Below are 24,163 nucleotides of genomic sequence, written 5' to 3'. Positions count from 1 at the left end.
GTTCCTCTGGGAACCCCATACTCCTTGACCCAAAAGGCATCGGCCCCAGGTAGGCAGCTAGAATTAAATTGCAGGAAAAGCCCAGATTCTCTAAACCAGCTGCACCCTCTCCGCACTGTCTGCCCCATCCAGCCAGCAGGCTGCATGGGCAGGCCTGGCAGGAGAACGTGCGACAGCGGGATCCCTGCCCCGATGCGTTCTCAGCCCCAGTGCAGCCTGGAAACCATGGACACGCCACTAGCCAGCCCAGGGGGGGGCGGGGCCCCCGGAGGACAGGGAGCTCTAACTATGGTTGTCATCCTGTCCCAATTCCCAGTTCCTGGGATAAAACCTCTCCCCCTGCTTCTGCTTCCTGGTGCTGCCCTAGGAGTGGGGTGGCGGGAGGCGGGGAAGCCGGGCCATGGCGTGAGGAAGGATGGAGGGGCCCTCTCGTATTTCCAGAGCCCAGGGCCTTCTACAGGTCCAGGACCCAAGACCCTCACCCACCGCATCCTCCATCCGCATCCCGGCCCGCTTGCGTGGGTTGAGAGAGGAACCGGCTCGGCAGTGCCGGAGCCGCGGCTGGCCCTGGCGGGGCCTCCCTGCTGGCTGTCCAGAGCTCCCAGCGTGTTATTTCCCACGGGTGCTACTGACAGGACTTGGGGGACTCCTGGGTCCCTCAGGAGGTCGGAGTTGGAAGGGAGCCAGGATGCTCAATCCATTCCTGTTACTGACCCGGAGGGGTAAGTGACTTGGCCAAAGTCGCTCCGTTAGTGGCAGTCAGGATGGGGCTTATTTGAACTCAGCTCTCCTGATTCGGAGCTAGTGTTCCTTTCCCTGCAACGGATGGCCATTATGTGGCTTCCAGTTTGTGCCCAGAAAGCCCTTTCTCAGAGCCCACCTGCAGTCTCAGACAAGCTCTTGGCTCTATAGGGACAGAGGATGGGGACCAGGTGCTGCCCTTAGCTTCAGTGTCCTCTCGCTGTCCCCTAGGTCCCCACTCCTCCTTTCACCATTTCCAGCTCGGTTCCGGACCCTTTGCACTGTCTGGCTGCCAAGAACCTGCTTGTCACGCATCCTTACCTGGGGCGCCCCCCCCCCCCTTACAGCCTGGCCTTCATCACCCCTTCCCACCAGCAGGGTGGCGTCCCATTGTCCTGAGCTCCATGTACAGCTTAGGAGTGACTGGCCAAGGGTCACAAGGCTGCTAAGGGACAGAGGTGGGACTCAGACCTATGTCTCCTGAGGCCAGATTGCATATGCTCTCCATGCCACCTGGCGTGGGGTCTAAGGAGGGCGGGCTCCAGGCCAGCCTGGATCATGCTGCCCACCCTGCAGCTGGCCTGCAAGTCACAGGTAGGTCTGGCTGCATTTGCCACAGGCACGGTTCCTTTGACTTTGTTACTATAACTCCCCAACTGGGCTCCTATGATGGTCTTAAGCTTGTATATTATATGTCTGTGTGCGGGGGCTGGGGGTGCTGGTTCAAGGGCAAAGAAGGAAAATACCTTTTCCTTCCTATAAGGACCCCAATTTAGAATCTGTGTTTTTTCAAACAGGGACTGAATAACTTTTACTTGAAAAGGAAGGGGGGTGGGGTGGGAGGGAGGTGTTTCCAAGGGGAGGGGGCACCCCTTCTCTCACCCCATCCTTCAAAGGCACCGCTGATTTACCTGGGTTTTGCTTATTCTTCCCAGTGACCTGGGAACCTGTGGGCAGAGTCTACCGGCCTGGAGTCTGTCTCTCTGGGCTCTAAGGGTAACTCAACCGCGTTTCCTTTTTTTTGGAGGAACAGTGCGTTGGGAACGAGCAGGCCTGGACGCAGCACCCTGCCTGTGTGTGTGGCTGGACCTCTGCAGGTGTGACTCCTGGACACCTGGGTGCCAGGCTGCGGTCTCCTTGGTAGAAGAGCGGCCTGGTCCCAACCAGGACCATGGGCTTCACTCTGGCAGGTAGAGACCCCTTTCTCTTGGGCCTTCACTGGCCCCGGGCGGAGGCCAGGCTGCCTGGGGCGGGTCTGGCATTGCTGGGTCTTGGGCCAGGAGATCGGGGCCCCTCCTGTCTGCTTCTCGAATTCTTTGAGGAGGCTGGGAGTCTAGCCTCTTCCATTCATCTTAGAGCCCACCCTCCTGGAGCTCCGCCTCCCTCAGGGTAGGGGGAGGCCTGGCCCCTCAGCTGATCCCCTGGTGCCTCCCCAGTGAGTTCTGGAGTCGGGAGGGCAGGGGCTGCCTTAGAAACACCTTGCCTCCTTTGGTAAGTCTCTCCAGCAACTCAGCCCTGTACCCTGAGCCCAGCCAGGCCCGGAGGGGCCCTCCAGGGGGACCAGTCCCCGAACATCCTCCCTGCGGGGTAGAGGGCCCAGCCTGTTACCTCCGGAAGCTCTTCTCGCCTGGTGGCCGGGAGCTGGGGCGGGAGCCGGGGAGCAGCCCATCTGTCTCCTGGCTGTCCTTCTCTTCCTCGTGAAGGGACTCATCCCCCAGGAAGTCGCCATCATCCCAGGAGCCCACCGTGCCATCTGCAGCCTGGTACCGGACCTCCACGCACAGGCTGGTCTGGAGAGAGAGATGGGTGGTAAGCAGCCAGGAGGCAAAACTGATCATAACCCCACGTCCTCTGCTGCTTTGTGATTTTCCCAAGTGCAATCACACCCTTCAGTCAAGGAGGAAGGCCAGCTGGCTGCATCTTCCCTCCTGCGCTGCTCTCCCATTCTACAGATGAGAAAACAGAGGCTCAGAAAGACTGACAAGCCCAGACTCAGTCGACTGAATGGGCTCTAGTTCCAGAATCTGCTGCACGTGGCTCTCCTCCTTCCAGGTGCTGGAGGCGGGGCCCGCCCTGGACAGCTGAGCCTGTCCGGAGTCCGCTGCACACATCACCAAGAGCATCCTTCAGGGTCCCAAGTGTACAGGTCACCCCCTTGTCCTCAGAAGCGGGGCTGCTTGCGGGGACAAGGGGCGGTCGATCTGAACAGAGCTGACCTCCCCTTGCTCCCGATGCTCGCCGAGCACGAGGCGACACTAGCTGAGCACGCCCTTTAGGAGAAGAGCCCAGACCCTGACACCCTCTGAAGGCTCAGCGAGCATCGAGGCTCAACCTTTCTCCCTGCTCACCTGACACCCACCCTCCTCCTCGGGAGAGGCCAGGACCTGGGGGCTCACCCTGGGCTCTTCTCTAGGGGAACGTGGAGCCCCATACCTGGGCCCAGGCTGTGCGCATGACAAGCTGACGGGGCTTTGGGCTGCGTGTCCTTGGGCCGCTCCCCTCCTCTCAGCTCTAGTTTCTCCCCAGGGTGCAGGGAAGACTCAGCCTAGTCCCTTCTCAACCCGCATGGGTGCCAGAACGACTTCTAGACACTCCTTCCCTTCCTCCAGGTCAGGGACTGGCTTGCTCCAGTGACACCCCGGCCCCTGCCCGGCCCCAGGCAGCCTTCACTCAGCTTGTGTCCTCTGGGAAGGGAAAAGGGTACCCCGTGTCTGGATCCTCACTGTGCTAGTTGTCAGGCTAGGGGGCTTAATGTAAGCTCGTTTGATCTTCCCCACACTTCAGCCTTCCCTCCCTGACATATCAGAGAGGTTAGGTTATTTGCTCAAGTCACACAGCTAGGAAGTGCCGGAGCTGGGATTTGAGCCCGGCCTGGCTGACTCCCCACGTCCTTCCAGCTGAGCCAGTGTGGCCCCTTTGGTGAGACCAAGCACGTTGTGGCGGGAGAATGGGGGCCTTGGAATCTGAAGCCCCCAGTCCCGGTGCTGACTCTGCTCCTGACCAGCTGTCCGACTCATCCAGGTTTCCTTATCCAGGACTTCCGGGTCCCCATCCAGAAAGGGGGTAGCAGAGGAGGGGTGGCAGGTGATCTAGATAACCCGTAAGTCCTTCCTTCGGCTCAGTTCCTAGGTCTGAGTCTGGAACTGGAGGGCACGTGCTGTGCTGTCTGTTCATTCTGTGCAGCTCCCCGGTTCCCTCTCGCTTGACTTCCCGCTCCCAGACAGCTATCCTCTCCAAGCCCTGCATGCCCACCCAGTGTCTGTAGCATGTTTTGCAGCTCCTCTTCCCTTGCTGTGATGGCTATGACCCCAGCCCCCCTACCCTCAATTTTAAGAGGTCCCCCCCATCCCCTCCTCTGCCTCCGTGCAGAGAGAATGACCTACCTGGGGCCAAGCCGAGAAGCCCCACATGCTCTCCTTGTTCTCAGCAAGGAAGTGTCTCAAGCCACCAAGGCACCGTGGGGATTTCTGCCCCACCCTTGGCACTCCTTAAAGAGGGTCCCTTCCAGTCTGGCTCCCTGCGGCCGCAGTCCTGCTTCGGCAGCTATTCTGTTGGCTGTAGGTAGGACCGGGGCTGGGGAACCATGGTCCAGCCCCATTTTACCTACAGATCCACTGAGGTCAGGAGGTAGGAGCTGCTGATACTATTGATGTATTTACATGCGTAACTGCTCCAAGCACGTTCTGCGCACTGCCATTTAACCCTCAGGGCAGTCCTGTGAGGCGGATACTGTATTTTTGCTCACTTGGCAGGTGACGCGTCGTCTGCCCAGGTCTCATAGTTAGTGAGTGGCCTAACTAAGGTTTGTGCCCAGCAGCTGTGTTCCTCACCATGGGGTTCAGTTGCCAAGGGGTGGGCATGAATGAGCTCAAGGGGCAGATGCAGCACAGCAGAGCCGGGGTGTCCCCACTGTTTGTTTCCTTCCTTTGTTTGAACCTGTGTTAAGTGCCTACAGACTGTGTGTCATTAGCACATGTGTGTTCCTGCTGGAAGCGCTGGGGTGGGAGGTGACAGATGGAATAGAAAGAAGGTCCCTGCCCTCACACAATGGCTACTCTTAGACGCCCAGGCAGAGCAAAGTGTGCAGAGCGACGCTCATGCCTGGAGTGGCCAGCAGGGCTCGGGCAGGCGTTCAGACGCCTCTCTAGCCATTCCTGAGCTGGCTCCAGATGGAAGACCCCCGGGTGGGGATGGGAGGCAGCCCCAGTCGCCTTTTCTTGTACTCACACTGCAGGAAGGGCTATGGCGTCCATTGGGACACAGCAGACCCTGCCATGCCCCAAGGGCCCTGGCCCTGGCCCCCCAGGCCGGCAGAGTCTAACCCAGGTCTGCTCCTCCCGCCCCACCTCGCCGCTCACAAGGACCGCTCCCCAGACCACGCCACATGCAGGGGAGGGAGGCGAACAGGCCCCCGGTCATGCGGAATGAGCAGGCGCAGGGACTCTCTGGGCGCCCCCACCTGGATGATGGCGTTGTTGTCATCGATCAGCGTGTCGGTCACCTCCACGTGCTTCTCCTCCACCACCTTCTGCAGCACCATGCGGAAGGTCCCGATCAGCCTGTCAACAGCAGAGGGGCAGGGTTTCGTGGCTTCACATGAAGAGGCCGGAATGATGGGGACCGAGGGCGACATCCCAAGAGGCTGGGACCGACCGGGAAAGGGTGGGCCGGGCAGAGGGAGGACTGGCTGGGGCTCCAGGCTGGCACTGGAGAAGGTGGCCCAGGAACGAGGGCTGGTCCTGGCCAGGGAGGCATGGGACCCCCAACCCCTGCCTGTGGTTGTGTGTATGAGGGTCATTTCTCTGGGAGAGCTTGAGGGCAGTGACCCCGGTGGGGACATTCACAGATGGGGGTCAGGGTACCAGGGTGGAGCTGTGGGTTTGTTCCATCGGGCTTCAGCTGAGCCCCTGCAGAGCAGCTTCCGGATGCCCAGCATGGGGCCCACTGGGGGAGGACTGAGGCTCCTGGACACAAGGATGCCCACCCCCTGCCCCGAACCTCAACCCCAGTCGCTACCCCTCACCAGCGCCACTGGCTCATTCGTCTTCTGCTTAGTCAGTAGAGATGCCCACACCTGCACTCGGCAAGCTCCTTGGCGCCAGGACCCATCTGACCCTGGGGTCCCCAGCTGCATAGGGGGCAGAGGCAGGGCAGTGCTCTGAGGACCACAGTCCTAAGGTCAGAGACAGGGATGGGAAACCCAATTCTGCCTCTTATGAGCGAGTCACCTGCTTCCTGGGCAGCTTAACTTAGATAGTCCCTGAGATGAGCTAATAACTCCTGTGTTACAGAGGTGCTGTTTAGGGGACTGACAGATCCTCTGCGCGAGTTCTCATCCGAGCATCTAGTACACACGTAACCAGCGCCCCAGGACCCCTCTGGTCGTCGTCAAGGGGGTGATGTTGTACTGTTAGCCTTTCCAGGGAAACGGCTCTTTCCAGCCTCTATTTGCTATTTCGGGCTCACAGGATCTACTGGCTAAATGAACAAACAACAGGGGTTGCCCAATAAGTGCTGACTGCGAGCTGTTTCACACCCCCGCCCCGTCTGGTTTTGAAAGTTATCGGGGAGTTCTCATCGTGGCACAGTGGTTAACGAATCCGACTAGGAACCATGAGGTTGTGGGTTCGGTCCCTGCCCTTGCTCAGTGGGTTAACGATCCGGTGTTGCCGTGAGCTGTGGTGTAGGCTGCAGACACGGCTCGGATCCCGCGTTGCTGTGGCTCTGGCGTAGGCCGGTGGCTACAGCTCCGATTGGACCCCTAGCCTGGGAACCTCCATATGCTGAGGGAGCGGCCCAAGAAATAGCAAAAAGACAAAAAAAAAAAAAAAAAGAGAGAGAGAGAGAGAAAGTTATCCAGAGTTCCTGTTGTGGCGCAGAAACGAATCAGACTAGGATCCATGAAGATGTGGGTTCAATCCCTGGCCTCACTCAGTGGGTTAAGGATCCGGCATTGCTGTGAGCTGTGGTGTAGGTTGCACACTTGACTTGGAGCTGGCGTTGCTGCGGCTGTGGGTTGCCCAATAAGTGCTGACTGCGAGCTGTTTCACACCCCCGCCCCGTCTGGTTTTGAAAGTTATCGGGGAGTTCTCATCGTGGCACAGTGGTTAACGAATCCGACTAGGAACCATGAGGTTGTGGGTTCGGTCCCTGCCCTTGCTCAGTGGGTTAACGATCCGGTGTTGCCGTGAGCTGTGGTGTAGGCTGCAGACACGGCTCGGATCCCGCGTTGCTGTGGCTCTGGCGTAGGCCGGTGGCTACAGCTCCGATTGGACCCCTAGCCTGGGAACCTCCATATGCTGAGGGAGCGGCCCAAGAAATAGCAAAAAGACAAAAAAAAAAAAAAAAAGAGAGAGAGAGAGAGAAAGTTATCCAGAGTTCCTGTTGTGGCGCAGAAACGAATCAGACTAGGATCCATGAAGATGTGGGTTCAATCCCTGGCCTCACTCAGTGGGTTAAGGATCCGGCATTGCTGTGAGCTGTGGTGTAGGTTGCACACTTGACTTGGAGCTGGCGTTGCTGCGGCTGTGGTGTAGGCCAGCAGCTGTAGCTCCAATTCGACCTCTGGCCTGGGAACTTTCATATGCTGCGGGTGCAGCCCTAAAAAGCAAAAAAAGAAAAGAGAAGAAAAGAAAGTTATTGCTCCAGGAGAGAAAAGGGTAATTGATTCACGTAGGGTAGATTCAAATACACACATCACTTCTGGTGGAAGGGACAGAAGCTGAGGGGGCTTTGACAGGGTGTGAGAGCTGGAGTGGATCTTGATCCTCTGGTGTGGCCCTTGATGTATAGGGTGGAAGGAGAGGCCAAAAGCAGGAAGGGATGAAGTTAATTTAACGGCCAATCTGAGTGAGGCGAGGTATCAGGGGGATTCTGACATTAATAGACAGGTTTGACGTCTGCCTCCTCCTGACTGCCAGTGGAGGGCAAACACTTTAGAAAGTCTTTGTAAGGGGAGGAAGTGGCCGGAGCAGCCACAGGGGATGAAAATGAAATGCTTCGGGGAGTTCCTGTCATGGCACAGCAGAAATGAATCCGACTGGGAACCATGAGGTTGTGGGTTCGATCCCTGGCCTCGCTCAGTGGGTTAAGGATCCGGCATTGCCGTGAGCTGTGGTGTAGGTCGAAGACACAGCTCTGATCCTGCGTTGCTGTGGCTCTGGTGTAGGCCGGCGGCTACAGCTCCAATTACACCCCTAGCCTGGGAACCTGCATATGCCGCAGGTTCGGCCCTAAAGAGCAAAAAAGACCAAAAAAAAAAGAAAAGAAATGCGTCAGAGCCCCGTCTGCCAGCTCACCCCACCCTCTGCAAGGGCTGATCTGTTCATCCTGCCCCCTCCACTTGCAGACCTAGCCCCCACCGCAGTCCTGGCCTCTCGCCAGCTGGGGCAGTGCAGCCTGAAGTGCAGGCTGGGGTGGGGGGTGGCGGTCAGGAGACTTGAGACCGCTGCCCCTGAGACTCGATTGTGTCTTTATAAAATGAGGAGGGCGGGTTCTTAGCGTCTGTCCTGTCCTGTGCTACCAGCATCCTCTGGATGTGAAACTACACACTGGGCTTCGGGGGCTAAATCGGTGGCTCTCACATCAGCATGAACAGAAGCATCTGCAGGGCTTGCTAAAACACAAATAAATGCCTGGGCCCGGCCACCCACTGTGGTGCTGGCGTGTGTAACAGCGGGCAGGGGCAGGGACAGGAGTAGGGCAGTCCTCACTTGCAGCTTTTGCTGAGTTCCTGGCCCATATACCCCCACAAGGCCAATTTCAAGCTTCCAAGGGGTTGGGGGATGTAGACCATTTGCTCTTGGGAGGTGGCCTCACCCCAGGGGGTCTGACTCGGCAGGTGGGGTGGGGCCTCAATGGGTATTGCAGAGGAGGGGCCGGGCGGGCTGACGATGGGGGAGGGAGCACCCTTTGAGAATCCCAGTTCTACCACTGCCCTTTGCCAACAGGAACATCAGGCTCTTTACTCCACTAGGGCCTGCTGAGCACCTGCCGAGGGCACACAGGTACAACCTTCCCTTGAAGATGCCCAGACGCAGAGGAAGGCCCCTCACCCCCATCAGCAGAGAGGCTGCAGTGTGGCAAGACGCCCCCAGGGGGCAGGAGGGAGCTACGCAGAGAAGGCTCTAGCACCTTCCAGGCTTAACCAAGATCAGCGTCTCAGGCCTTTAGACTTGGGAGGGGCCTAAGGGACAGTTCGTCCAGCATCACGCCAAGGACATGTCCCTTACCCCTCCTCCCTGACACGGGCTCCCAGGGCCTGCAGACACTGGGTGACGGGCCCTCACTCCTCCCTGGCTGCTCTCCCTACTCGTCCCTCCACCTCAGCTTCAATCACACAGTGAGTCAAGGTGACCTTCTGGCCAATGCCCTGCTCTTCATGCTCTGGTCCAAGCCCTGTCCTCACATAGACTAAATACCAAACTTAATGGGAGGCAGTGTAGACGGTGGAAGGAGCCTGGGTTCTGGAGTCAGACAGAGGTGGGTTTGCCTTGCAGGGCGTAAGGGGGATTCCACCACCTGGCAGCTGTGTGACTTTGGCTGGTTCTCCGACCTCTCTGAGCCTTGCTTTTTTTTCCCATCTCCCCAGAGGTGATACCCCTCGCTTTCCTGGGTGGGGGTGAGAACACGCAAGTATTCTGACTCAGACATCAGGGTGGGGAGGGCGGGGTGTTAGGGCTCCTTCGCAGAGTGGGTTCTGGGGGCAGGTGCACGGCCTCACAGAGCCAGGGAGCTCTGTCTGCAGTCCGGGGAAGCCAGCGGGAGCAAAGGACTGGGCTCACCACGCCCCGGGAGGTATCCGGGGTGGGGGGGTTAATCCTACCCATCTCTCCCTGCTTCTCTTAAACAAAAATAAAAAATAGTATTCGTTGAAAGAGACGTTTGGTCTCAGTGTTACATAAGGAATAAAAAGCCTTTTTAAAAAACATTGCTTTTTTTTACACATCTGTAACACCTCGTCTAAGCAAAACCAGGGTGCTTGCTGAGAAACCACAGCTTCCAAACATGTGTTTCCAACATAAACGCTGCCCCTCAAACCCCCTCTGTAGACAGTCTCAGGGGAAGGGCCTGAGCAGGGAGGAGGCCTTGGCTCTGGCCTGTCTGCTGACCCTGGAGACCACCCTGACCCCAACCCCCGGCTGCCCTTTGTCCAGACTGGCTGGAAACTCATCGGGCTCGCCAGTTGCCTCCGCTCCTCCAGGTGGGTCAGCGTGGAGGGGCTGCCTGGGAGGTGAGTCCAGGCTGTGCTCCCATGTGCCCCTGGACCATGCAGGTGTGAGGCTATCCATCCTGCAGGAAGGAGCCCTAGCCCAGGGGCCCGGAAGTCTAGGTCGAAGACTTGGGTCTGCCGTGAGCCTGCTGTGTGACCCTGGGCCAGGAACCTCTCTGGGCTTCATTTTCCCCCAGGCTATTAGAGAAGGGGCTGGAAGCTGCCCCTGTCCTTTTGCAGCTCCCCTTATGCAGGCCAGCCAGGTTACCCACTGCAAAGAAGCTTCCCACCCTCAACAGAGCCCACAGCTTCCCTCCAAGGCTAGGCTGGTCCCCACAGACTGGCTGGGGCTGGCAGAGCTGGGGCTCCCACCCCCCAGATAATTAGCCAGCAGGGAGGGGGCCTCAGGCACAGACTGACCACAATAGAGCTGCAACAGGCACCAGCACCTGTCAATAATTCATTGCTTTCCCCTGGGAGCCGGTGTCAAGTGCCTGAGGCCTGGCCAGGCCTCCACCGCTCTCCTGGCTCCTGAATTAGTCATGAGCCTCAGGAGACTGGCTCCCGGGTCAGGCCATCCCCCCCACCCCCCAAAGGGTCCTGGACAGGTGGCGGGGGCGGGGGGTGGTGGGGGTGGGGGTGGCGGATGGGCCCTCAAGATCCTCTGGACCCAACACGTCGCCCTCATAGGGCAGCTCAAGTCTCTCGGAAAAGGACCTTTCAAGGTGCGTGGAGCAGACCTGGGGGCTCCTGGGGGCCCCTGCCTGGGGTACTTAACTTTCTTCACACCAGCGCCCTCCTCCTGGCAGCCCTACAATGGCTGGGTGAGGGCCAGCTTCTAAGCTGCCCTCCCCTTCTAGAACGAGTCCCTTCTCTGAGGAGGGTGGTGGGTTCAGGCCCATAGGTTCTGTCTCTCACACCGCCTGCTTCACCTCGGTATCCCCCGCCCCATGTACCAGTGCCTGGAGCGCCCCGAGCTCTTTGGAGAAGGGCTGCCTGGCTTCCTGCTCCCAGGTCTTCTCACCCAGTACAACCTCTCCTCCTGACCCAAGGGGGCATTTATTCACTCATTCGCAAAGTAATTGGGGGCCTGCTGGGTGCCTGCTGGGTGCCAGGCACTGTCCCAAGCAGCAGTGTGGCTGTGCTGTTTGCTAAGCCCCATGCAACCCCCAGAGGGTCCCCGGAGGCCAGGCTGCTACATAAGAAGGAGTCTGGTGACTAATCCAACCATGGTGGGGACAGAGGACCCACACCAGACCAAGAAATAGAGCCCAGCCTCCAGGGTGGGAGACACGGCCACATCTGACGAAGCGCGAAGCACCTGCCGTTCCTCCCGGAACCCTGAGCTGGCCTGTGTCAGGGCAGGCCCTGCGCACGCCCGAGACCGCCACTCTTCCCCGCCACAGCTCTGCAGGCAGCAGTGCCCTGGGCATTCTCTAGGATTCCAAAGAACAGGCAGGAACCTCTCCTACCAGCCCTGGGCCTCTCCTTGTGGGATTTCCTGCCTTCTCTGGGGTGGGGCAGGAGGAAGGGGAGGGAGAAAGGAGAGGCAAGGAGGAATTCCTTCTTCCCCTCTTCTGCCTCTCTCTTGCTGGCGTTTAAATTTTCTTTTCTTTACTTCTCCTTTTTTTTTCTTTTTTTCTTTTTAGGGCTGCTCATGTAGCATATGGAGGTTCCCAGGCTGGGGGTCGAACCGGAGCTATAGCCATCGGTCTACACCACAGCCACAGCAACCCGGGGTCCGAGCCTGGTTGACGACCTACATCGCAACTCACAGCAACGCCGAATGCTTGACCCACTGAGGGGGCCAGGGATTGAACCTGCATCCTCATCAATACTAGTCAGGTTCTTAACCTGCTGAGCCACAACGGGAACTCCCTCTTGCTGGCATTTTAGGACAACTCATCAAAGCCTTACATTCCAGCATATTCACTGTTACAGTGGTGGATGTCCTAAATAATTTGCCAAATACGTCTGATTTGTTTTTAGCAGGAGTTTTGATGTTTTCCAGTGTTTCCAGCATTCCAGGGATTAGTCTAGCAGCTTTTATTTAAATGATTTAGCACTGCCTTCCACACCCTTGGTTTCCAGCCTCACTGCTCACATACCCTGGAGTTTGAGGACCAGGAAGGGGAGGAAGAAGGCAGGCCTCCTACCCCTGCCCACTGCTGGCTACCCCTGTGGCCCTGGTAGCCTCTCTGCAGCCCAGTTTCCTCATCTGCACAGCAAGGTGCACTGGCTGAGCTCTGAGGCCCCCAGATGCTCTGCCATCTGCTATGGGTCCTGCTGGGGTGCCTGGAGCCCCTCTCGGCCCTCGGCTTCTGACTCTGCCTCCTCCTCCGCACCCACCATGTGGTGCATTTCCTCGAAGGCCACCAGGTCTCTCAGGCCAGAGAAGAAGGACGTGCTTCATCTTGGGTGCCCCTGGTGGATTAAATAACTAACCTTTCTTTTCTTTTCTATTCTTTGCTTTTCCTTTCTTTTCTATTCTTTTTTTCTTTTCTTTCCTTTTCTTTTTTGACCACCCCACGGAATATGGCCTTCCCAGGCCATGGATCAAATCCGAGCTGCAGTTGCGACCTACGTTGCAGCTGCAGCAAGGTCAGATCTTTAACCCACTGTGCCAGGGATCGAACCTGTGTCCCAGTGCTCCCAAGATGCCCCCAACTCCATCTCATCAACCTTTCTTGTGTGTGCCAGGGGCAGCTGCCTGAACGATGGGATGCCCCGAGAAGCCAAAGGAGGCCTTCCTGTCAGCAGGCCTACATCTCATACTCAGCTGAGAGCTCGCGGGCTCCCCATGAAAATGAAGGCTGGTAGCCCACGTGACTTGGCCCTTCTTGATTCAGAAACCCCCTCTACAGCATCACCGTCTGCTCTCTGCTAACCCTCTGTGCACAATAGCTCTGGTTGAAGCGCTCTGCCGTCCTGCAGCAATGCAGCCTGCTCCTGCTGCTAGGTGTGCATCTCTCTTTCCCATGGCAGAAAACCTTCTTGGGGGCCAGGCATGGTGTCTTAATCTTCACCTTAGTTCCTCCAATGACTAGCACAATGTCGGCCTGATTCGGTGTTTCTCAGTGAGTGTTTGATGAGTGACTGAAAGGCAGGATAAAAGGACGGCTGGAAGGGAGGCAGCTGTGCTCACTGCTATACACCAACACTGCACTGGATGGATGCATGGATGCATGGATGCATGGATGCATGTCTTCTGTGATTTTCTCCTCGAGGCTCTCGTCCCCCGGTCATGAATTGAGATTTAAAATCCCTTCCCGGAGTTCCCGTCGTGGCTCAGTGGTTAACGAATCTGACTAGGAACCATGAGGTTACGGGTTTGATCCCTGGCCTCGCTCAGTGGGTTAAGGATCTGGCTTTGCCGTGAGCTGTGGTATGGGCCGGCAGCTGTAGCTCCAATTGGACCCCTAGCCTGGGAACCTCCACATGCCGCAGGAGTGGCTCTGGAAAAGGCAAAATAAATAAATTAATTAAATAAAATAAAGTAAAATAAAATAAAATCCCTTTCCTCGGCAACCACAAGGCAGTGCCTACTCGTGTTCTCTCCAACCAGCACGAGGACTGTGGAGCCCTCGCCCCTCACCTCTCCTGCTCTGGTGGCGCTACTTCTATCAACACGACCTAGGACGAGGTCAGCTTTGCTTGCGTTGTGGTCTCCTCCCCCTGTTGAGTCACACCGAGCTGTCGGCGAGGAAAACCCTACCCCTTTCAGGACACATGGTGGTTCAGCCATGCCCATCTCTGGCTTGTATGAGAGCAACTGGCTTTCAAATCCAAGACAGGACCTTACATGTACTATATCTCGCCACCACTCCAGGCTGTTCCAGGGGTTCTGAATTCTGCTTGTCGCCCAAGGAGAGGGATGGGAACTGCTTTTGCTGAACCCCTGGTAGTGATTGCTGGCAGACGGGCTCCACTGTGGAATGTGGGCTCCACGGGGGTGGGCACCTCGCTGTCCTCAGCACCCAGTTCAGGGCCTGGTACACAGCAGGCACTTAGTAAACTTGGGGATTGAAGGAATGAAGGAACATTGATCTCATTTAATTCTCACAGCTTCCCTTTGAGGTAAGTACTCATCCTTTTAAATACGCAAACATCGAACTCAGAGAGGTTCTGTAACCTGCCCAGCGTCACACAGTAGATGACTGAGCTGGGATCTGAGAGGAGGCTCTCCTGACGGCCACACCACCAAACCCCAGGGCTTCTGGTCCTCGGCAGGTGTGACAAGTTCACCCTCAAGGCCACAGATAGGTGGTCTGCCGGAGGCTATAGTCACCTTCTCCAGTGGGTACCTGTTGCCCAGCATGGTATAAGGGGGAAGACTCGAGGGAGGAGACAGGAAGCCGAGATGGGGCTGGGGACAGAGAGTGAACTTGGCCGACCATGGCTGGGAGGGCTGGGGGATTCTGGAGACACACCAGGGAGCGGGGGCGGGTCTTTGAAGATCAGTCCAGGCTGGGGGTGTGGGTGCCCCTTTTAACTCAAAGGAGAGAACAGCCCAAGGAGCAGGGCAGTGCCCCCTCCCCCCGCCCTGCCTCTCCCGCCCTGCTCCGCACTTACTTGTTGCTGAAGACTTTGCTGTAGTTGAAGATCTGAATCTCGAGCATCTCATTGCTGTCAATGCTGCTGGCCACTGGCCACCGGAAAGTCTGGGGAGAAAGGAACAGCCGTGGCCTTGGGTGGAAGTGACGGGGAGGAGTGGGGGTGGGAAGGGGGATCCCCAGTAAGATGGCCCCCTCGCATCAGCCCACTGCTCCACGGGGACAAACCCACACCTGGAATCACATTTAGCTCCAATGCCACCTTGTTGCCCGCTCCTCTTTCAAAGATGGTGCTCGTAAAAGTCCATCTGCCCAAGGTCGTATGGTTAGTGGAAGAACCTGGAGCTGATCTGCACCTCTGACTCAGCCCACAGCTCCTTCCACGGCCTCCCAGTGGCCTCCCAGCTCCTGGGGTGCACTTGTGGGTGGCTGGTGAACCAGGGAGCGGCGGGCCCCAGGGTTGTGGGCTGCAAGCTTGGCCTTGCTTTTTTTTTTTTTTTAGGGCATTTGGAAATTCCTGGGCTAGGGATTAAAGTGGAGCTGCAGCTGAGGCCTCCGCCACAGCCAGGCAACACTGGAACCACACCACACCTGCGATCCGCACTGCAGCTTGCGGCAACGCTGGATCCTTAACCCAGAGTGAAGCCAGGGATTGAACCTGCATCCTCAGAGAGACAACATCGGGTCCTTAACCTACTGAGCCACAACGGGAACTCCAGAGAGGGGCTTTTGCTGTGTGCAGAATGGAGCTGTCAGCTTCCGGCGCTCTCCTGTCAGAATCAGGCTGACCAGGCCAAGCTCTGCCCTGAGGGGGGGGTCGCTGGCTCCTCATTCAGGTCAGCTCACCCCCTCATGCTAACAACGTTGATTCCAGGGACAGAATTTAGTGGTTGAGTTGTGTTAGGCTCAGGCCCACAGAGGAGGGACAGCCCGTCTCCACGCATCGTTTCCAGATTTACCCGAACCACTTCAGCCCGGGCTTCATTAAGTGAGTCGTAACATAATGTCTTTTCTACCAAAAGAAATCCTGGTTACTCCATTTTTCTCCGCTTTTGGCTGAAACGCCCTCCTGCGCCCCCGCCCTGCCGCCCACCTCTTACCTTTTCTCCCAGCAACAGCTTGTTTCAAATTAGCCAATCGGGAAGAATGTGCCCCCGACCTGACCAATGGGAAGGGGACGGGTACCTCACCTGCCTTAGGGATAAATAGGGAGGCTCTTCTCTTCCTCGCTTGCGCTTTTTGAGCACCCGCGCCCTTCTGCACAAGGAAAGAGCCCTGTCGAGATCTCCCCGTGTTCATGTGTCTCATTTTCCAACACTGATGATCTGAGCCATTCTCCAACAATTATTGACTCAAGAATAATGAGGAGGCGTTCCCGTCGTGGCTCGGTGAAAGGAACCCGACTCGTATCCGTGGCATCGTGGCGTTGATCCGTGGTCTCGCGCACACTGGGTGAAGGAGCGTGGCTGTGGCTGTGGTGTTGGGGGGGCAGCTGCAGCTCCAATTTGACCCCTAGCCTGGGAACTTCCATATGCCATGGGTGAGGCCCTAAAAAGACAAAAATAAACAATAAAAACATTAAAAAATAATGATGCAAAGGAAGTTTGGTAGGATTTTCCCAAAGGCCCTAGAAATGGCAACAGGGGCCCAAACCAGAGGCTAAAAAGAGCTGCCACGGGCCCCTCCCTCAGGGCTGCCTCAAAGGCCTGCTGCCCCAACTGTGACCCTGGGCTTCCTCCCCCCACCCACCCCCTGATGTAAAAGAAGATGCGGGAAGGAATAGCTGCAAAGAATCATATCCTAGGCAGAGTGTTTTTGTGGCCTTTTCCTGGGAGAATGGCTCGGAGAGATTGAGGAAGGGGAGTTCCCAGGGACATTTGCCTGGCGATGTGGACTTGTTAGCCTGTCCCCTGAGTCTCTTGGGAGACCCGTGGAGCACCTGGGGGCAAGGACAGTGCCATGAAGGAGCCTGGCATGCCACTGTTGGGTGTGTTGAGTATGTGGCCTGTGCTCCGAGGGTCAGGTGGGTGCTGTGAAAGGAAGTCAGGCTCGAGCTAGTGGCTGATGCTTTACCCACGGCCGCCTGCCTGGGGAGGGGCCCTCCGCTCTGAGGCTGGTGCAGGCGCTGGGCGTGGTGGAGCCCGGCGTCCTAGGTTGGAAACCCACCTTCAGAACCCAGCCACCGGGTGTCTGATGGGACAGCAGACCAGCCGTGCTTCCAGAGCTGGTTCGATCTCACCGAAGACGCTGCCACAGCACAGGGAGGGGCCACAGGGATGGCAGAGACCAAGAATCGGACCATGGCCCCGTTCCCTGCTAGTGCGGGGGGAGGAGGTGGGGGGCCTGAGCGGGGGCCTGTCCCACCCCATGTCTTGAGCCACAAGCTCGAGAGAAGGGAGATGAGCAGGCAGAAACAGGGTGCCAGGCTGGAGCCGTCAGCGCTTCTAGACTAGACTCTGAAGAGCTGAAGCTGACCAGCGAGCTCAGAGATCTGCTCGAGACGCCACCGAGAGGTGGTGTCAAGGGGGATTTGACAGAGCAGGTGGAAGGTAGCAGCTTTTTAATTTTACGTTTCATTTTTATACCCCCATCAAATTCAGGATGCACAATAGGCTTGTAGTAAATAATAATAATAGCAATCACAGCTGCCTTTTGTAGAAAAATTGCCATTATGTGGGTCTGAATGCTTTAGATGCATCAATTCATTCAGTCTTGACAACCACCCAAGAAGCTGGTAATGTGTTCTCTGGTTCATAGACAGAGAAACTAGGACTCAGGGAAGTGACAGGACTCTGTCGTTAGTGGCCCAGCAGTGCTGGGAGGGCTTCTGGGGTCCCACCCAGCACGTGTGTCACTTCAAAGCTGGGCTTCCTTCTCCCACTGGGGACTCCCAGGGTGGGGAAGCAGGGGGGCCCTGGGCCAGCGTGGCAGGTCACAGCTCAGTGTGGCCAGGGACTGTTGGAGTTCCTGCTGTGGCACAATGGAGTTGGCAGTGTCTCTGCAGCACCAGGACACAGGCTTGCTCCCCAGCCCGGCACAGTGGGTTAAAGGATCCGGTGCTGCTGCAGCGGCAGCATAGGTTGCAACTGTGGCTTGAATCCGATCCCTGGCTCTGGAACTCCATATGCCGCAGGGTGGTCAAAAAAAGAAAAAAAATCAAAGGGTCTGTCTCAGGAAGATGGCCTTCATGTCCCCTTGCTCTGGGGCTGGCCGAGGCCCAGGGAGGCCCCCTGACATCTCCATGCGGGTGGTGGGGAGAGAGCAGGTGAGGGAGGCAGGGGGCCGAGGAGGAAGAGGGGGTGGGGCGGGGAGGGAGGGGGCTCTGAGAGGGGCTGGGGAGGACTTTGGGGGCCTTGGGCACAGAAGGAAGAAGGGCAGGGGGAGGGGAGCCCGGGGGTGGGGCGGGGGGCCTGCAGCCTCATTCAGCTGCTCTGCTCCTGCTGTTTCTTAATGCAGTTGCTGTTATTGGGCTGCAGGGAAATAAACCCGCACGCGAAGGCCTAACTCATCAGCCGCAGTGCAGAGGGGAGAGGGCCTGGGGGGCGAGGAGATTCTGGTTTTCTGCGAACAAAGAGGGAAGGGGTGTGTGATCCGCCTGCGGATCCATGAGCAGAATTTTGGGGATTTTGGCGCTGGAGGAGGGGGAGGCTTAGGCAGAAAAGGAGCTGTGGAAATAGCACCGTTAGAGGAAGGGGGCATGAGAGTGAATTAATTGGGTGAACACAGGGACCCAGGACCCAGGAAGTCATTTCGAGGAAAAGAGGCCCAGAGCGGGAAGCAGCTTGTGAGCTCTGTTTCACCATCTCCTGGCGCTGATTGGCTCAGGGGTTGGGGTGCAAGGACCTTCAGGCATAAGGAGACCCTTGTCAAGGGCAAGCTTGCTGAGCAGAGGGGTGGGGGGGTCAGCGAGGGCCAGAGGGGGCACCTTGGGGAGTCCTGACAGAGGTGAGATGCCAGAAGAGGCTCAGCCCAGGACACCTGTTGAGGAATTCTCAGGTGAGAGAATCTTTAGCCCTTTCAGGAAGGAGTCTCAGCCAAGCTCAGCCAACCCAGAGAAGCACGAGGAACACTCAAATGTGAATAATTGAAGTCACTGAGCGTTGGGCCCCTTTGTTACACAGCACTGGTTGACTGTGACAGCTGCACACTCTCTGTGCCTCTCTCTGAGTCTGCCTCCTATAGGGGCGCCTGTCTGCGGTGGTGAGCTGGCCCCCCACCTCCTCACACACGGGCTCCCTGCCTTCCTGCCATCCCCAGAGCTGCTGAGACAGCTTGACTGTCCTGCACTGCAGCTCAGAGCCTGAGCAGAGCCAACAGGCCCAGTCTTGTCACATTCACTGGGGTCTCCCTGTACCCCACATAGGGCCTGGCACGAGGTGGGCACTCACTAAATGGGCCTCAGGTGGCTGCCTTGACTGCAGGGCTGGCCTGTGGGGGTGGGTGGGTTAGCTCCTGTCTCCACACCCCTCCTTGTCCTCGTAAAGCCAGGGTGACCCTGCAGCACTGCTTCTCTGGGTCATCGTGAGGCTGGTGAAGCACTTAGCACAAAACCCAGTGCAGGATAAGAGCCTGATCAACGTGGTACCTTATTACAGTGATCCTTCAGGAGCCGGGGCAAGGTCTGGCATCCTTGGGGATGGATGCTGCAGGGACTGCAGGGGCTGCTGGGGACAGAGAGCCTCTCCCCAGCCTGAGGCAGCACCGGTGTGATCCTCCTGCAGCCACAAGAGCTGGACTTGTGCCTTCTGTTTCTGGAGATGCCCTGACCATAAGCAGCCTGGCGGTCAGGCCAAGGAAGCCCACACGCCATCAAGATTCCACGCCACATCAGTCTCCAAACACTCCAGGGGACTCAGCTAGTAGCTGAGCCAAACATTGCCTCTCAGGTTGTCATGAGCCGACAAGTCCCATGCAGAAGCAAGTGTTTGCTGAGCACCTTCTATGTTTGCTGAGCACCTTTTGTGTGCTAGGCTGTCTGTGGGGATGCTGGTGTCTCTCAGGAGCTCCTGGGTAGTTCTTTTTGTTTGTTTGTTTGTTGCTTTTGAGGGCCACACCCTCGGCATATGGAAGTTCCAAGGGTAGGGCGGGGGATTGGAACTACAGCTGCTGGCCTATGCCACAGCCACAGCCACAGCAATGCAGGATCCGAGCCACATTTGCGACCTACGTTGCAGCTCCCAGCAAAGCCGGATCCTTAATCCACTGAGCAAGGCCAGGGATTGAACCTACATTCAATCATGGATGGATTCTAGTCGGGTTCGTTACCACTGAGCCAGAATGGGAACTCCCCTCCTGGGTAGTTCTAAAGACAGACACAGATCTGAAATTGCAGCCTGGGATGGGATATTGGCAGAAGTAAGGCAGCAGGAGGGATGGGGGAGGGAGGAGAACCTCTGTCTGATGGGGGTTCTCAGGAGCCCCAGGAGTGCAGGGCTATGACCCAGTTCACCAGCTCTAGGCTTGGCTGTGACCCGGCAGGTGCTGGCCGGGGCCGGCGGTTCTGCATCCTATCAGCTCCAGGGATCTAGGACTCCGCGGAAAGGTTCCCCGATGCAGGCTGGAGAATGACCTGGATTATCTTGGGCTTCATCATCTGGGTTTGAAACCGTCTTAAATCAACCATGCAATGTCCCTAAAGGGACAGTCCTCTAGATGCCGGGGAGGGGCGGTCTGAAGAGCTTTAGGATTCAATGGAAAGAGGCTGTCTTGGGAAGTTAAAGACCCAAGACTCGAACTGGGTTTATTCTTTCATTCATTCGTTCACTCAGCAATGCTCCCTGAGCCCTGAGCTGGGTGCCAGGCCAATGATGAACTCGACCAAGCATATGCTCCTGGCCCTGTGTTGGTCGTGGCCCGTGACTCCCAGTACCAGCTAAGTGGGAAGATGAGATGGGGCCCCCCTGACCCTCCACCCCCCAGGCTGGTGACCTCTGCCCCCTCTGGGCTCAGAAGACCCACAGTCCATCTTTGTCTGCACCAGGTCCATCTCCCCACTGGACTGAGCCCCCTGAGGGCAGGACTAAGTCTTGCCTACATTGTCAGTGGCCATAGACTCTGGAATTAGACCTGGGTTCAAATCCTGATGGGCTACTCGTGGCCTGGGTGCGTGGCAGTGAGTCATGACGCGTGTGTGAGTGCTCAGCCTCTCCTGCCGCACACCAAGGGCTCAGGACAGAGCAGCTGCTCTTCTTCTTCCTACAAGTTCTGTCTATATTCTGGCATCTCCTGGGGGCTGTGGTCCACAAAGAGCCTGGTGAAAGCCACACCAAGCTGGCTTGAGGTGGGCCGGGTGTGGCCATTCTAGCATCCCCCCCCCCTCCCCAGGTGGGGCACCTCTGTTGGCTGTTAGCCTGGTGCCCAAAGACTGTCTCTCTCTTTCTCTCTCTAGCGTCTCCATAGTTGTAGGTTAAATGCAGGAGCTCAGGTTCCAGCCTCTGGGAAAGGAGACACCAGATCCAGGCTCTGTTTCCACCATTGTCGCACAGGGCATTGTCTTTCTGCCACGGCCACCTCCCACCCACCCACCCAGGTTCCCCTGCCCTGCCTGCCACAGCCCTTCTCATCCTTGTGTGAGTAGAAGTAGGGGAGAGGTTTGTTTTCATGGCTTTTATTCTGCTTTTAGCCATGCAACATTTCTGTAAGTTGGGCAAAGCAAGGAGCATATCCCCATTTTGCAGAAGGGCCACCTGAGGCCCAGAGAGGTAGAGCGGCTGTCGCAAAGGAACACCTCAGTGAGGACGGGAGCCCGGGCATCAGGACTCCCTGGCCGGCGTGCTGTGTACCCCCCAGAGCTGGCTCCCAGAGGCCCTGAGCTCAGTAGGGTGAGAAAAGAGGCATTCTGGGAAGCCGGGAGGCCTTTGGAGGTTTTGCAAGGGGCAGCAGAGTTTCCTTGTCCAAGCTTGTTCTAGAACCTACGCACAGGCTGGTTCTTCCAGGGACCTGCCGGGAAAGTTGAGGAGCTGTCCACCCAGGCTGGGGAGGCGGATGTAGGCATGGGGGTGCAGTTCCAGGCTCTCTATGGAGAGAGCCCCAGGCCCTCTGTTAGCAGGGGGGGTGCAGGTTGCAACCCCTGTTTATGGGGTGTGCCCTGCTGACCAGTGGCAGCCAGGCTGCAAGCTGTTCCTTAGAAGGAGAAGCAGAGGTCAGCGTGTGGGGACACCCCAGCAAGGTCTTGAGGGGGTGGGGGGTGGGGTCAGGCTGAGCAGCTGCTGCATCCACAAGTGGCTCAGTATCTAATCCAAGCATGGACGTAGAGCCCTATCTATGTCACTTACAGTTGGCACCTTGGGAAGGATACGCTGAGCCTCTGAGCCCAACTTTTATCACCTGGAGCTTGCTGTAGAGATTGGATGGAAGAGGCCTTGCTCAGGACGCAGCATGGTTGCTGCGATGGGAACCTGCTGCTGTGATGTCCCCACGGGGCTGCCCAGCCGGGAAGTGAGGTGGGCAAGTCCCTGGCACATGGGAGGTTCTAGCATTCTTGTTCCATTCCTCCAAGTGCCAGGGGCTTCCCTGTGGTGACAAGTGGCAATGTCCCTATCCACCTGAGGGCGGGTAAAACTTTCCCCAGGTGAGAACCACTTCGCCCACCTGGAGGCTGCTCTGCAATCGGGGCACGTGCTTTTGCTCATAACTCCCTGGCTTCCGCCGCTTCCTGGTCTCTCCGCACTGACCTGGAGCCTCACCAGGCTCCGGCAGGGATCCGCATGTGCTGCTGCGCATGCCTCTCCCTCTGGGGGTCTCTACCTGGGCCCGGCGCACACCAGGTGCTCAGAACTCGGTCCCATGCTGGGGGGCGGCAGGACTGACTCGCCCCCAGCCCCACACTGGGCGGCACTGGGCAGAGGAAGGACACGGTGATTAACCTGGAATGTCATGTATACCCAAGGCTCAGGTGTCCCAGGGTGCAGTTAATGGAAAAGAGTGACAGTGCCCTTAGAAGGGGCATCAGGTGGCTCCCTGGCTGGAAGCCAGGGTGGACACATCCCCTGGGAGATTCGGTGAGAAGGGGGAGCAGATGCTCTGCCCGGCTGATTCGGGGCAGAGGCCCGGGGGCAGGGCCGAGAGACAGGGCCAGGCTGCCTGCATCTTCACCTGATGGAGGAGGTGGCGGGGAGGCGGGGGAACAGCAAGGTGTATGGTCAGGTGAGCCCGAGACAGAGACCCCAGGCTTAGTATGTAGCAATGGTGCCACTGTCACAACAGCCCCTCCTTATGCTCATGGTTTTACAAAGACTTCATACCCTTTTTCAGCCCCATTCGATGAAGGTGGAAACTGAAGCTTAGAGACTGAGGCCCAACGTCACGTAGCCCGGAGGCAGAAAAGGCAGAAGAGAACTCTCATTGCAGAGGGCACAGCCTGGGCGCTGGGATGGGCCATGGTGGCTCCTGAGCCAGGTGGGAAGGTTGGGGCCTTGCTCCCCTGTGCCTACAGCTCTGGGCGCATGGAAAACAGCTGCACCATGTGGGAGAGGCCCAGGATGAGGAGGAGATAGCAGTTCTGAGTGGCCCCCAGTCCAGAGGCAGCTCAGCTAAGTGCCAGCCTCGAAGGAAACAGGCTGCCATGAGGTCCCCCGCAGCCCAAACAGAGGCAGACACGAGAAGTAAAGCCAGGGAAAGATGGAGCAACTGCTTCAGGGGTCACAGCAGAGCTGCTGCTTTGTGCCGCAATGGTGACTTAGGACAGCTGCTTCTCACCCCAAAGGCACCCCTGAAGAAACTCCGGAAGCCAGAGGGAAATAGAGTCCAGGAAGAAACAGGCAAGCAGACAGACGAACGAATGCGAGAAACCCAGGGAGCCCCAAGGCTGTGTGCCCTGGCGTTTGGCACTTGCCGTCTGCCCCTGCCAGGACTGAATCATGGGCTGCTGCCCACCCTCAGCTCCCCCTGAAAGAGCTCGGGGTGGAGATGGGAAGTGAGGCCCTCTGTGCCCTGGGAAACAGGCAGCACAGGTGTTCGGGCCATGAGATGTTTTCAGAGAAGATTTTAGGAGCCCAATTCTTGCATCTCCTTGTACCTGGAAAAGCACTAACATCCTTCACGGTGACATCTGCTCCTCGTGACTAGCGGAAACCTTCCCAAGATCAGCTGTAAACTTCTGTAACGTGTTTTTGGTGGAAGGTACCGACCCCGTCTCCAAAATCACATGACGCTGACGTTCCTGCCTCCCTCTTTGGAGCAGTGTTTCGGAGCTCTCTGAAATGCTGCCTCCCGGGCTCCAGTCCTCATTTTGCCCCAGATAACTCAACTTTTAGGTGGCACGTATTTTTTAAGCCTGCAGCTGACTCACGTGTTGGGGAGGGGGGAGTGGAAGCAGCAGTGGGAGAACCGGTTTTTTTAGGGCCATACCTGCGGCATATAGAGGTTCCCAGGTTTAATTGGAGCTACAGCTGCCAGCCTACACCACAGCCACAGCAACGCAGGATCCTTAACCCACTGAGCAAGACCAGGGATTGAACCCACATCCTCATGCATCCTAGTCAGGTTCGTTAACTGCTGAGTCATGAAGGCAACTCCGTATTGGAGGAAATCTTTGTAAGTTCCACTTTTATCTTTCCCTGGCATTACCTTGGGGCAATGGCTGCCTGCTCCTTTACCAATAAGATTGTGACAAAGCCCCATGGGGGTGAGGATTAATAAAATACATATTGATAGACCA

General features: G+C 57.4%; 1 protein-coding gene across 8 annotated transcripts in view; it reads right to left on the bottom strand.

Moving 5' to 3' along the window:
• Positions 1-24,163, bottom strand: part of OTOF (otoferlin) — a 107,363-nt gene that overhangs the window by 52,738 nt on the left and 30,462 nt on the right. For all 8 annotated transcript variants that reach the window (XM_085016141.1, XM_085016136.1, XM_085016139.1 and 5 more), the window contains 3 exons: positions 14,525-14,613; positions 5,201-5,300; positions 2,350-2,531 (listed from right to left, as the gene is read on the bottom strand). In XM_085016141.1, coding sequence (XP_084872267.1) covers positions 2,350-2,531; positions 5,201-5,300; positions 14,525-14,571 — 329 coding nt within the window. In that variant the 5' untranslated portion in view covers positions 14,572-14,613. The remainder of the gene's footprint in view (positions 1-2,349; positions 2,532-5,200; positions 5,301-14,524; positions 14,614-24,163) is intronic.

The sequence above is a fragment of the Sus scrofa genome, chromosome 3, assembly GCF_054392235.1.
Source record: "Sus scrofa isolate SSC_HxYL_T2T_F1_AM1 chromosome 3, Sscrofa_HxYL_maternal_Yorkshire_Landrace_v2.0, whole genome shotgun sequence".
Classification (NCBI taxonomy): Eukaryota; Metazoa; Chordata; class Mammalia; order Artiodactyla; family Suidae; genus Sus; species Sus scrofa.
This window is presented reverse-complemented; position numbering and strand designations above follow the sequence as displayed.